Source organism: Salmo trutta, chromosome 25 (assembly GCF_901001165.1).
Source record: "Salmo trutta chromosome 25, fSalTru1.1, whole genome shotgun sequence".
Lineage (NCBI taxonomy): Eukaryota > Metazoa > Chordata > Actinopteri > Salmoniformes > Salmonidae > Salmo > Salmo trutta.
The window spans coordinates 2,148,121-2,163,314 of NC_042981.1; the positions used below are offsets into that span (position 1 = coordinate 2,148,121).

Genomic DNA, 15,194 nt, shown 5'->3' on the forward strand with positions numbered 1-15,194 from the left:
GGGGTATCAGAAGGGGAATGATACCTTCTCCTTCAGGGGTATCAGAAGGGGAATGATACCTTCTCCTTCAGGGGTATCAGAAGGGGAATGATACCTTCTCCTTCAGGGGTATCAGAAGGGGAATGATACCTTGTTCTTCAGGGGTATCAGAAAGGGAATGATACCTTGTCCTTCAGGGGTATCAGAAGGGGAATGATACCTTGTCCTTCAGGGGTATCAGAAGGGGAATGATACCTTGTCCTTCAGGGGTATCAGAAGCTTGACATGAATTGAACAATCTGTTTTGTACACAATGTTCTTCTCTGGAGTTCAGAGTCCACCTGCCCTCCTTTTTACCTTGTTGTTTTTTAATCCTCTATGTTTGTCTTTCACGTATGTGTGTCTGTGTGTGTGTGTGTGTGTGTGTGTGTGTGTGTGTGTGTGTGTGTGTGTGTGTGTGTGTGTGTGTGTGTGTGTGTGTGTGTGTGTGTGTGTGTGTGTGTACAAATATACTAACTCTAACTTCAGACTGACAGCAGGACCTACGCAGCAAAAAGAGGAGACGACAAATGTTTTCATCACAGGTCTTGTGGGTTCTGAACAAGTACATACTTGACCCAACTCTTTCTACACAAATTGTCCTTTAATGAAATAGTGAAAAACACACACAGATATACAACGTTATAAAACTAAACCGTATCAGGCCAGCTGATACTGTCGTGGCCTCCCCTCGTCATCATTAAAAGGTCTCTTCTATATTCTTGATAGTTACTGTAACAACAGCTGTACTAAAAGCCCGTGCAACAGTGGCGACGATAAACTGAACTGAATATTGGTCCCAAATCTATTTGTGCCGTCTTGCTGACTCCTATTGTCATTTAACCACTGTTTTTATTTCAGTAAAGTCATACCGTATAACGAAAACTGTGATGGAAACAGTACAATTTTATAAATGTCGACAGATCATTTGTTTCGTTCAACAATCTTTTTTTGTGTCGGGGGGAAAATTAAATGATGTGAGAAATGGTGTTGGAAACGGCTTTATGCGCCAAATATTGATATTAATAGCTATCAAACTGTATCAAAGTAAACTTGGGAGTCACGAGATGATACTGTCGTGTGGTTCTCTCACTACGACTCGGGGGGAAACCATTTAGTTTATTAGGCTACAGATGAAATAAGTTACGATGAACTTCACAGGATGGTGAAAGTGCACTGTGAGCTGGACGCTCTTTTTACAATACATATCCAGGGTCTTATTCTAGTGACATGAAGATCGATGCTTGACTACCGTTTCACAACTAAAAATATCTTCGCTCTGATCCGTAATAATCTGATCAGGTAGACTAGCCTAGCCGCACTGTATCGGCGAGCTGTTGGCTAGAGCGCTCGTTGTGCCAAGACCAAAAAAAAGGGACACATTTTCTATTCAACGCAACAGTTTTTTTTTTGTGACAAAACTATCGATCGAGTTGAAAAATGCGATGTGAAAAAACATTTGAACTTTAGATTTTTTAAATCGGTAACATGAAAACTTGTGAAAAAAGTGAGAAAAAAAGTACAAATTTGTGCGCACTACGTCATCACGAACTGATGTTTTAACAAATCCAGTTTGGTGGAAACACCCCTAGTGGGAAAATATGCAGATTTTCTTTATGCGTATTTTTTTATTTTTATATTTGCATGAAAATCCGTCGCCAATTGGATGGAAACCTAGCTACTGTTGACCACTGTCCCAACAAACTAAACAACTAGTTTAGAAGGTATGAAATATTCCTACTGATGTAAAGATACGGCCGTATCGACTACATTATCTCTCCACCGTTTAACTACAAACAACTGACATGTTTGACCACTGTCCCAACAAGCTAGTTAGAGCACATTAAATCTCCCTCCACTTCTCTGCTATTCAAATCTGATAATTACAACATTCACTGGGAATACAGACTTGCGTTGAAGCCTCTGTGTCTTGTTTCAAATCGACTACATTGCAGTCGGATTTACAAATCACCTTCCTAAAAAAAAAAATTACTTCTCCTTGACATTTGTATTTCAGTCTGTCTGTAGTCGCCGACTACAATGTAGTACATCTCAAACACCCCGGTCGTTTCAAAGCCTCAAGGTCGAGTCCCAAATGGCACCCTATTCCGTTTATAGTGCACTACTTTAGACCAGAGCCATGTGGGGGAATAGGGTGACATTATAGACGCAGTCTGTCCCCTGTCTCTCAGGCCAGGGGTGTGAGAGGGCGTGGTGCTCTAGCGGACCTTGTTCCCCTGGCCTTTCGGCTGCGTTCCCTCCGCTGGTTGATGGCCTTGGTGGAGACTCTTAGTTTCCGGAGCCTCATTGCTCTCAGCTTCAGTTGCAGATCCTGGGGTAACCTCCCCCCTTTAGCTAGGATCCCGTTCATCCTCTGTCGTGGCGTCTTGATCAAGATGAAGTCACAGATGGTGGGTCGAGCTTCGGTCCCGACGCTGCACCGCCTCATGGAGGGAAAGTATCCCTCCGCCCACACCGTCACTTTGTATTCCCCAGGGTTCAACAGACGCCAGTAGTCTCCATCAGCCGCTAAGGAGATACACAGGAGAGTCTCATTATCATTCATTCAGAAAATGGAAAAAAAGTATTTTGTCAATAATACCACAATTAAGGGTATGGGACCTAGCTGATACAAACTGATGCAATGACAAAGACACTAATGTTTACAGTATAATAAAATAAATGGTGCAAGCTTGAAACTGAAGAGATGTGATGGTGTAACAAAGACAGTAGAGTGTCAGTTTTAAAGATACTGTTGCATCTTGGGAATAGAATAAAATAAATGGAAGCCAGGTGTAAATTAAATGAAGATACAAGAGAGAGCACAGACTGGGTTTGGGCGGTATATCGTGTATATATAATGTGTATATATATCGTGTATATATACCGTATATATATATCGTATATATATATATCGTGTATATATAACGTGTATATATATCATGTATATATATCGTGTATATATATCGTGTATATATATCGTGTATATATACCGTGTATATATATCGTGTATATATATCGTATATATATATCGTATGTATATATAACGTGTATATATATCGTGTATATATACCGTGTATATATATCGTGTATATATAACGTGTATATATAACGTGTATATATATATCGTGTATATATAACGTGTATATATATATCGTGTATATATAACGTGTATATATATATCGTGTATATATATATATATATATATATCGTGTGTATATATATCGTGTATATCTATCGTGTATATATACCGTGTATATATATCGTGTATATATACCGTGTATATATACCGTGTATATATATCGTGTATATAACGTGTATATATAACGTGTTTATATATCGTGTATATATACCGTGTATATATATCGTGTATATATACCGTGTATATATATCGTGTATATATACCGTGTATATATACCGTGTATATATATCGTGTATATATATCGTGTATATATACCGTGTATATATACCGTGTATATATATCGTGTATATATACCGTGTATATATATCGTGTATATATCGTGTATATATAACGTGTATATATATCGTGTATATATACCGTGTATATATACCGTGTATATATATCGTGTATATATACCGTGTATATATACCGTGTATATATATCGTGTATATATACCGTGTATATATATCGTGTATATATATATCGTGTATATATATATCGTGTATATATATATATATATATATATATATCGTGTGTATATATATCGTGTATATATCGTGTATATATATATTGTGTGTATATATATCGTGTATATATATCGTGTATATATACATCGTGTATATATATATCGTGTATATATATATATCGTGTATATATATCGTGTATATATATCGTGTATATATCGTGTATATATATATATCGTTTATATATATATCGTGTATATATATATATATATAGTGTATATATATATCGTGTATATATATCGTGTATATATACATCGTGTATATATATATATCGTGTATATATATATATCGTGTATATATATATCGTGTGTATATATATCGTGCATATATATTGTGTGTATATATATCGTGTATATATATCGTGTATATATATATATCGTGTATATATATCGTGTATATATATATATATATATATATATATATCGTGTATATATATATATATCGTGTGTATATATATCGTGTATATATATATCGTGTATATATATATATATCATGTGTATATATATCGTGTATATATATCGTGTATATATATATCGTGTGTATATATATCGTGTATATATATATATATTGTGTATATATATCGTGTATATATATATATATATCGTGTGTATATATATCGTGTATATATATATATCGTGTATATATATATATATCGTGTGTATATATATCGTGTATATATATTGTGTATATATATATATCGTGTATATATATATCGTGTGTATATATATCGTGTATATATATATATATCGTGTATATATATCGTGTATATATATCGTGTATATATATATATATATTGTGTGTATATATATCGTGTATATATATATATCGTGTGTATATATATCGTGTATATATATCGTGTATATATATATCGTGTATATATATATCGTGTATATATATCGTGTATATATATCGTGTATATATATATATATATATATATATCGTGTATATATATATATCGTGTGTATATATATCGTGTATATATATATCGTGTATATATATATATCGTGTGTATATATACCTTATACCGGGGTATTTGATGTAATAACGGCTCTGGAGAAGATGGCTGCCGTTTCACAGGCTCCTAACTAATTGTGTTATCGCGTGTGTTTTTTTTTCCCGCATTGTTTGTGACTTATTTTGTACATAATGTTTCTGTCACAGTCTCTTATGACCCGAAAAGAGCTTTTGGATATCAGGACAGCGATTAATGACCTCGTACTGGAAGAAGATTTTTTATTTTACGAGTCAGATGAGTCGGACGCAAAGGATTTACTTCAGACACCAGACAAGGCCCGTCTCTTCTTCATTCGCATGAAGAAGAGACGGATAAATAGGGGTCGTAGGTCGGGGTGCCTTGTAAGAATCCGACGGCGAGTGGATAACCCTCCTCTACCATCAGTCCTATTAGCCAACGTGCAATCATTGGATAACAAAATAGACGAGCTACGATCAAGACTATCCTACCAACGGGACATTAAAAACTGTAATATCTTATGTTCCAGTCGAGTTCGAGTCGTGGCTGAACGACGACGTGGATATCATACAGCTGGCTGGGTTTTAGTTCCATCATCAAGATAAAACAGCCGCCTCCTGTAAGACAACGGGTGGTGGTCTGTGTCTATTTGTCAATAACAGCTGGTGCACGAAATGTAATATTAATGAAGTGTCAAGGTTTTCCTCACCTGAGGTAGAGTATCTCATGATAAGCTGTAGACCACATTATTCACCAAGAGAGTTCTCATCTATATTATTCGTAGCTGTCTATTTCCCACCATAAACTGATGCTGGCACTAAGACCGCCCTCAACAAGCTGTTTTAGGCCATAAGCAAACAAGAAAATGCTCATCCAGAGGTGGCGCTCCTAGTGGCCGAGGACTTTAATGCAGGGAAACTTAAATCCCTTTTTACCAAATTTCTACCAGCATGTTAAATGTGCAACCAAAGGAAAAAAAAAACTCTAGACCACCTTTACTCCACACACAGAGACGCGTACAAAGCTCTCCCTCACCCTCCATTTGGCTAATCTGACCATAATTCTATCCTCATGATTCCTGCTTACAAGCAAAAACTAAAGCAGGAAGTACCAGTGACTCGCTCAATACGGAAGTGGTCAGATGAAGCAGATGCTAAACTACAGGACTATTTTGCACAGACTGGAACATGTTCCGGGATTCTTCCGATGGCATTGAGGAGTACACCACATCATTCACTGGCTTTATCAATAAGCATCGAGGACGTTGTCCCTACAGCGACTGTACGTACAAATTCAACAAGTGTAGACCTTACAGTGAAACGCTTTACTTACAAGCCCTTAACATTTAGTTTATTTAGTAAATACTTTCTTAACACTTATTGTTGGTTAATTAATAAGGGCTTGTAAGTAAAGCATTTCACTGTTGTATTCGGCGCATGTGACAAATACAATTTGATTTCATTTGACTTGGAAAAGGCCACAGGATAGTTTTTCAATACCGTTAACTATTTCTTTGATGTTTTTCCAATACATTTTTGAATATTTGTAGCTACTTTTTTAAGTACCTGCAGTCAACTTCTGCAACACGTTAGGAGGTAAGAAGATGGTGTTCTTCATATCACCTGTCTCATTATTTTACATGAAGTTTACCGTAGTTCCCCAGAACAGTTGAACCAGTCTCATTATTTAACATGAAGTTTACCGTAGTTCCCCAGAACAGTTGAACCAGTCTCATTATTTAACATGAAGTTTACCGTAGTTCCCCAGAACAGTTGAGCCAGTCTCATTATTTAACATGAAGTTTACCGTAGTTCCCCAGAACTGTTGAACCAGTCTCATTATTTTACATGAAGTTATCAGATATCTTATAATGGCTTTCTGCCAGTCGTCAGAGAGCTCTGGATGAGTTCTATACAGTTGTCATTTTTTCCCTGTGCTTCCTGTTAGCGTTTTTTTTCTCCTCTGTTCTTTTCCCCTCTGCTCCGTGTGCACATGCTGCTCTTCCATCAGAAAAGCATCACAACTTTCTTAATTTTCACAATTTCTCTCATTTACTTTCCCTTGTAAATGTCCACACTCACCAAAAATGACATTCGGTAGCTACTAACTATGCTTGTATAACTTTATGAGCAGGATTTGCTTGTCTTTGCAATTTGTTTATGTTCGTTTTCGCTTGTTAGCATTTAGCTAACAGCGCCTGAGATTTCGCTATTAGATTGTGCAAATTTTGTTAGCATTCTGGTAATAGAGGCCAAATGGTATTTTTCTTGCGTTTTCTAGCGCCTCCTTGTGTGCTACGCCGGTAACACCGTAAATCCCTAGCATGGAGAATTGTGTCTGCTACTACAAGCAGTTAGAAATCGTCACTGGTAGGAATTTGACATACAAGCAGTGCGAGGTAAACAGAAAAAAATTGCAGATTTTTTTCTTCTTCTATGTAGTGTAGTGCATCATGTAAATCGTTGTAGATTCCTGTGTTTACCTGATCGTATGTCATGGTCCAGGTCTTCCACTTTCACAATGGCGTCTGCAATGCCTTTCTTTGTCATCTTGTCTCTCACCACTCCCTTGATGCCTCTGTGAACCTGGTAGAGAGAAGGACAGAACATCAGAAACAGAGATGATCAGGGAAATATCAGAAACAGAGATGATCAGGGAACATCAGAAACAGTAGATAATCAGGGAACATCAGAAACAGAGATGATCAGGGAACATCAGAAACAGAGATGATCAGGGAACATCATAAACAGAGATGATCAGGGAACATCAAACAGAGATGATCAGGGAACATCAGAAACAGAGATGATCAGGGAACATCAAACAGAGATGGGAAATCTGGGAAATATCTACAAATTGGAGAGCTGGTAAGAGAGAGCTGGGATATGCAGTGGGACAGTTTTCTACAAGTGAAGTATTTCCAATTGGGGCCATTTTCAGTAGTTTGAATAACTCCAATACAGTATAACTTTGGTAAATAATCCATGACAAGAACAGTCGACCTGCTCCATGTAGACCAGCAGAGACTCCTTGTTGTTCTCCCACTCTGTAGGAAGCTCGCTGGCGTGAGGAAACTTATCGCACGACAGCTCCACCGTCACCTCGAAGCAGTTAGTGTGCATGTAGCTGAAGTCATTCATACCTGAGGGACAGAAATATGGTAATAAAACACATGGAAACAAATAGTCTTTGATAAGGGCCTGATTCTAATATATATATATATATATATATATATATATATATATATATGACAAATACTGACTCCCAGGGACGGTGTGCCAGGCTCCTCCGTTAATGATGTTGTTGTGCTGTTGGAAGTCTTCAGAGTGGCAGATCCTCCTATCAGGGTTGGCCATGACCAGGTTGGTGGAGGCGTAGACCGTGGCCAGCCAGCGGAAGAAACTATCGTCAGCTGTAGGGGTGTTTTCCTGAGGGGCCCAGTCACGGGTGCAGTCGAAGGGGTAGGTAACCACCAGTTCTCCCCCGTGGAGGTTGGCACTCAGGACGAAGGGGATGTCCTGCATCCAGCTGATGACCGCACGTGTCTCTGGGGTCACCTGGGACAGAAGAACATGTTACTAACACGTGTCTCTGGGGTCACCTGGGACAGAAGAACATGTCACTAACAGGTGTCTCTGGGGTCACCTGGGACAGAAGAACATGTCACTAACAGGTGTCTCTGGGGTCACCTGGGACAGAAGAACATGTCACTAACAGGTGTCTCTGGGGTCACCTGGGACAGAAGAACATGTCACTAACAGGTGTCTCTGGGGTCACCTGGGACAGAAGAACATGTCACTAACAGGTGTCTCTGGGGTCACCTGGGACAGAAGAACATGTCACTAACAGGTGTCTCTGGGGTCACCTGGGACAGAAGAACATGTCACTAACAGGTGTCTCTGGGGTCACCTGGGACAGAAGAACATGTCAGACAGTACTGACACAAACAAGCATTTTCTTTTTACGATCTAACTAGTTTTTTAAATTGTATTTTCTGATACTAAAAATCTCCTAGCATTATCAAACCTCATCACCTCGAACACCTACATTATTGTTTAATAAAATATTTTATATACATTTATATATATAAACCTTCATTTAACTAGGCAAGTCAGTTAAGAACAAATTCTTATTTACAATGACAGCCTAGGGACAGTGGGTTAACTGCCTTGTTCAGGGGGCAGAACGATAGATTTTTACCTTGTCAGCTCAGGGATTTGATCTAGCAACCTTACGGTTAGTGACACAGTCTTCCCTGTGGCTCAGTTGGTAGAGCATGGTGTGTGGAGGTGTGTCTACAGATACACTGTATTAATGGAGGTGTGTCTACAGATACACTGTATTAATGGAGGTGTGTCTACAGATACACTGTATTAATGGAGGTGTGTCTACAGATACACTGTATTAATGGAGGTGTGTCTACAGATACACTGTATTAATGGAGGTGTGTCTACAGATACACTGTATTAATGGAGGTGTGTCTACAGATACACTGTATTAATGGAGGCGTGTCTACAGATACACTGTATTAATGGAGGCGTGTCTACAGATACACTGTATTAATGGAGGCGTGTCTACAGATACACTGTATTAATGGAGGCGTGTCTACAGATACACTGTATTAATGGAGGCGTGTCTACAGATACACTGTATTAATGGAGGCGTGTCTACAGATACACTGTATTAATGGAGGCGTGTCTACAGATACACTGTATTAATGGAGGCGTGTCTACAGATACACTGTATTAATGGAGGTGTGTCTACAGATACACTGTATTAATGGAGGCGTGTCTACAGATACACTGTATTAATGGAGGCGTGTCTACAGATACACTGTATTAATGGAGGTGTGTCTACAGATACACTGTATTAATGGAGGCGTGTCTACAGATACACTGTATTAATGGAGGTGTGTCTACAGATACACTGTATTAATGGAGGCGTGTCTACAGATACACTGTATTAATGGAGGTGTGTCTACAGATACACTGTATTAATGGAGGTGTGTCTACAGATACACTGTATTAATGGAGGTGTGTCTACAGATACACTGTATTAATGGAGGCGTGTCTACAGATACACTGTATTAATGGAGGTGTGTCTACAGATACACTGTATTAATGGAGGTGTGTCTACAGATACACTGTATTAATGGAGGTGTGTCTACAGATACACTGTATTAATGGAGGTGTGTCTACAGATACACTGTATTAATGGAGGTGTGTTCTTATCACAAACACCAAATCCTTAAAAGGGGAATTACACATTTTTCTTTCAGAACAATTTTTTTTCCCCTTTCAGGAGTGATTTAATCAATGACTCAACACATCCAATTTCATTGTTTCTCTATGAACAATTGGAATTTTGAGAGTGAAAAACGAAATAAATGTAAAAACCAGGAAAAATAAAACTGAAAACATATTGTTGAGTCATACTCTGTGGTGGAGTTGATGTGTAGTGTACTGTACTTACGAAGGCATCCTCTTTAGTGTAATACTCTGGTATGGGGATGTAGTGGTTGGCTGTTTTAACCGTTTCTGTGTCATTCTCCTTGGCGTCCCACATGATATTGTTCAGGTCGGGGAAGTTGTGGTTCATATCGACCCACTCGTAGCTGTAGCGCCCCAGAGCCCAACCTGCCAGCTCTGACCCCTTTGGAGAGAAGTTAAGTTGAGATGCAGTTTTAAGCTATTTTCAATATCACACAATCGATCGATCAGTCAGTCCATCGATCAATCAATATGTCCTATATCCTTTCCTTCTTCGAATATGAGGTCGTCACGAGGAGGGTTCTGAGTCCTCTCTCTAGAGTTCTAATATGAAGTCATCACGAGGAGGGTTCTGAGTCCTCTCTCTAGAGTTCTAATATGAAGTCATCACGAGGAGGGTTCTGAGTCCTCTCTCTAGAGTTCTAATATGAAGTCATCACGAGGAGGGTTCTGAGTCCTCTCTCTCTAGAGTTCTAACATGAAGTCGTCACGAGGAGGGTTCTGAGTCCTCTCTCTAGAGTTCTAATATGAAGTCATCACGAGGAGGGTTCTGAGTCCTCTCTCTAGAGTTCTAATATGAAGTCATCACGAGGAGGGTTCTGAGTCCTCTCTCTAGAGTTCTAATATGAAGTTGTCACGAGGAGGGTTCTGAGTCCTCTCTCTCTAGAGTTCTAATATGAAGTCGTCACGAGGAGGGTTCTGAGTCCTCTCTCTAGAGTTCTAATATGAAGTTGTCACGAGGAGGGTTCTGAGTCCTCTCTCTCTAGAGTTCTAATATGAAGTCATCACGAGGAGGGTTCTGAGTCCTCTCTCTCTAGAGTTCTAATATGAAGTCATCACAAGGAGGGTTCTGAGTCCTCTCTCTAGAGTTCTAACATGAAGTCGTCACGAGGAGGGTTCTGAGTCCTCTCTCTAGAGTTCTAATATGAAGTCATCACGAGGAGGGTTCTGAGTCCTCTCTCTAGAGTTCTAACATGAAGTCATCACGAGGAGGGTTCTGAGTCCTCTCTCTAGAGTTCTAATATGAAGTCATCACGAGGAGGGTTCTGAGTCCTCTCTCTCTAGAGTTCTAATATGAAGTCATCACGAGGAGGGTTCTGAGTCCTCTCTCTAGAGTTCCCTGACCACAAGGTGGTGCTCTTTCCATGGTCCTTCGAGGCAGATTTCAACCAGTTAGGAAATGCAGTTTTTAGTCACCTCCCATTACCACACAGTCAGCCAGTCAATTAGCCAGTCAATAATTAATTCAATCAACCAATCAGTCAATCCATCTCTTATCCCCTGCTCCAGCCCTCCTCCTACCCTTTCAAAGGCTGTTTCATATCCATCAGGGTTCATAGACGGCAGTAGGTGGATACGTGTGCTGGTCACCAGCCGGACGATGCGTGGGTTGCCTCGTCTAAACTCCCGACAGATGTACTGCATGAGGTTCAGCACCAGCTCTCTGCCAACCACCTCGTTGCCATGCATACCTGCCACATAGCGGAACTCTGGCTCACCTGCAGGGGAACAGGGGACGTTTCTACAATGCGATACAACTTTATTGTCCACGTTACAGTGAACAACGGAAATTGGTCTTCAGCTCCAGGCAGGGTTTTGTTGTCAGGACGTGAACATCAGCAATACATTCTTTCTACTTGATAAAGCTTCCAAGCTTTGATTATTGTGTTGGGCAGTGATGTGCAGTACAGTGACTACAGCTCAACAAGATATCATAGTTTCCCCTTCAAAATTCAACGAATTATGGATGAATGTCTATTTTTGACGCATTAATTCTGCTTGGTTACAGGGTTAATTCTGCTTGGTTACAGGGTTAATTCTGCTTGGTTACAGGGTTAATTCTGCTTGGTTACAGGGTTAATTCTGCATGGTTACAGGGTTATTCTGCTTGGTTACAGGGTTAATTCTGCATGGTTACAGGGTTAATTCTGCTTGGTTACAGGGTTAATTCTCCATGGTTACAGGGTTAATTCTCCATGGTTACAGGGTTAATTCTGCTTGGTTACAGGGTTAATTCTGCTTGGTTACAGGGTCAATTCTCCATGGTGACAGGGTTAATTCTCCATGGTTACAGGGTTAATTCTCCATGGTTACAGGGTTAATTCTGCATGGTTACAGGGTTAATTCTGCTTGGTTACATGGTTAATTCTGCATGGTTACAGGGTTAATTCTGCATGGTTACAGGGTTAATTCTGCATGGTGACAGGGTTAAAACAGAAACAACTCAAAGGGTTAAGTTTCGGTATTAATTCTGAGTGATTAAGATTAGAGCTATAGTTTGGTGTAGGCTTAAAACCAAAAATAATAAAAAACGACACGCTTTTACCATGAAGTATTCTGTGAACCGCGGGCTTTTACCATGAAGTGTTCTGTGAACCGCGGGCAGCGCGGTGGTCGGAGCAGCGCACTCCGTCTGCGAGCATCACGACTTGGCACCCAGCGCTGGGAAATAGTTTTAATCGTTTAAAAAAATAAATTTTAAAATAAGGCATATATTGACGTTCTGGGGACCTTTTCAAACGTTCCGAAATCACTGTGTGTTTTTAGAGATCAGTCTGCTACAGCGATGGCTGCCAAAATGTACAAACGGATCCCTGTGGCCGAACAACACACATCCTGTACAGATGGGAGAAGAGAGTCCTAAAGAAACTAAATCAAAGGGTGCTAGTATGTATCAAGTGTCTCGGCGTAGAAGGTCCTTTAAGGATCAGTTCAGCCTATTAGAACAATGAATAATATTACATTGACAGGAGGGGACTTGATCCTAGATCAACACTCCTTATAGTGTATCATCAGCTCTCGTAAAAAAAAAAAACAACAACAGTATTCTACCTTCTATCATAAAGTACTTATTGTTAAGCTCCCTGTCATTTTCTGTCCTTCCTGATTCTAATGAAAAACACATGAGAGAATCTCTTCTCTTCTCTGCTGTGATTCAAAACAACAGGCTCCAGTGTAGAGAATCAAATGACCCTTGAAACCCAAACCGACAAAAACCAATATCAGCTCTTCCAAAAATAGTTCTTTGCAGATGGATAGGGTTCTACCGATTTAACTATTTTCATTGGAAGAACCCTTTCTGGAAGATGAGGTTCCTTTGTAGCGTAACGGGTTCCACCTAGAACCTTTTTTATTGTAAGAATTGTTTTTTTTTAATTTTGTTGGAAGAAATGGTTCTTTGATGATTCTTAGGAAAGGCAAGGTTCTACATAGAACTCTTCTGAATCTAAATAAACTTTTTATTGCATTTTTTTTCTCTTTCTTTTAAATAAAGAATTACAATTTTAAAGGCTAACAAGGCTGGTGGAACCCAACCTTTAGATGATACAATGGTTCTTGGTAGAACCATTTATAGAGGGTTGTAGGAAGAGGGTTCTACCCAGATCCCCTATGGGGACAAACTGAAGAACCCTGCATGCTTCTACTTAGAACCCCTTTTTTTAAATCTAAGAGTGTAGATATTTCCCAATCTGTTGACGCGAAACCCTGATGAAGACAGCTTGCTGTAACGTTGGTGAATAAACGAAAGCATCGGAGCTACTAGAGAGAGCAGCTTTTCCCTTTTCTAAAAACAATCTGTTTATATAAAACTCGTCTTTTTAAGAATAGCAACACAAGAATCCTGTCTTGTGTTGCTTGGTCTTCACTTGAAATCATTATCCTTTTGTTGATATAAGAGAGGCCTCTTCTCTCTGAAAACAGCAGTGTGTGTGTGTGTGTATGTGTGTGTGTGTGTGTGTGTGTGTGTTTTCTCTCTGAAAACAGCCCCAATATCTCACAGAACCCTGCAGAAATACTTGGCAGACTGTCTGGGGATAAACAGCTTTGTCAGGCATGCCAGACACACACACACACACACACACACACACACACACACACACAGAGGGTTTGACTTCTACCCTTTATGAAGCCCTGTTCATGAAGCCCTGTTCCCAGAGCTGTTCATGAAGCCCTGTTCCCAGAGCTGTTTATGAAACCCTGTTCCCAGAGCTGTTCATGAAGCCCTGTTCCCAGAGCTGTTCATGAAGCCCTGTTCTCAGAGCTGTTCATGAAGCCCTGTTCCCAGAGCTGTTCATGAAGCCCTGTTCCCAGAGCTGTTCATGAAGCCCTGTTCCCAGAGCTGTTCATGAAGCCCTGTTCCCAGAGCTGTTTATGAAGCCCTGTTCCCAGAGCTGTTCATGAAGCCCTGTTCTCAGAGCTGTTCATGAAGCCCTGTTCCCAGAGCTGTTTATGAAGCCCTGTTCCCAGAGCTGTTCATGAAGCCCTGTTCTCAGAGCTGTTTATGAAGCCCTGTTCCCAGAGCTGTTCATGAAGCCCTGTTCTCAGAGCTGTTTATGAAGCCCTGTTCCCAGAGCTGTTCATGAAGCCCTGTTCCCAGAGCTGTTTATGAAGCCCTGTTCCCAGAGCTGTTCATGAAGCCCTGTTCCCAGAGCTGTTTATGAAGCCCTGTTCCCAGAGCTGTTCATGAAGCCCTGTTCCCAGAGCTGTTCATGAAGCCCTGTTCCCAGAGCTGTTCATGAAGCCCTGTTCCCAGAGCTGTTTAGTCCCAGTGTAGTCCCTATGGGCCCTGGTCAAAAAGTAGTGCACTATATAGGGAAAAGTAGTGCCATTGAGGACACAGCTCTTTCTGACCTAGTTCATGTTTTCCAGGGTTATCAGAGATCTCCATGGCGTACAGCTTCAGTCCGGTGTAGCTCTTTCCAATGGTGTAGATCCGAGTGATACGAGGGCAATCTTCATTCACAGCCTTCATCAGCTGCAGAGCAGACGACAGACACACGTCAGTGGTGGGACCTTACTGGATAGTAAAATTATACGTTTTTATTGGATAAGCACTAAATAAGTGTTTTTTAAAATAAAGAGATATTGGACAAGGACTAAATAACTTTTTTTTAAATAGATATTGGATAAGCACGTACACATACAGAGGACAGTTACAGGTAGGACAGCGGTGTGTGTGTGTGTGTGTGTGTGTGTGTGTGTGTGCTTGTGTGCGTGTGCGTGCGCGTGCG

General features: G+C 40.0%; 1 protein-coding gene across 1 annotated transcript in view; it reads right to left on the minus strand.

The window, feature by feature from the left end:
• Positions 1-601: 601 nt before the first annotated feature.
• Positions 602-15,194, minus strand: part of LOC115161829 (probable carboxypeptidase X1) — a 36,740-nt gene continuing 22,147 nt past the window's right edge. Inside the window, exons 7-13 of the mRNA XM_029712631.1 lie at positions 14,815-14,938; positions 11,485-11,681; positions 10,166-10,345; positions 7,956-8,250; positions 7,696-7,835; positions 7,179-7,281; positions 602-2,547 (exon numbers count right to left, since the gene is read on the minus strand). Coding sequence (XP_029568491.1) covers positions 2,207-2,547; positions 7,179-7,281; positions 7,696-7,835; positions 7,956-8,250; positions 10,166-10,345; positions 11,485-11,681; positions 14,815-14,938 — 1,380 coding nt within the window. The 3' untranslated portion in view covers positions 602-2,206. The remainder of the gene's footprint in view (positions 2,548-7,178; positions 7,282-7,695; positions 7,836-7,955; positions 8,251-10,165; positions 10,346-11,484; positions 11,682-14,814; positions 14,939-15,194) is intronic.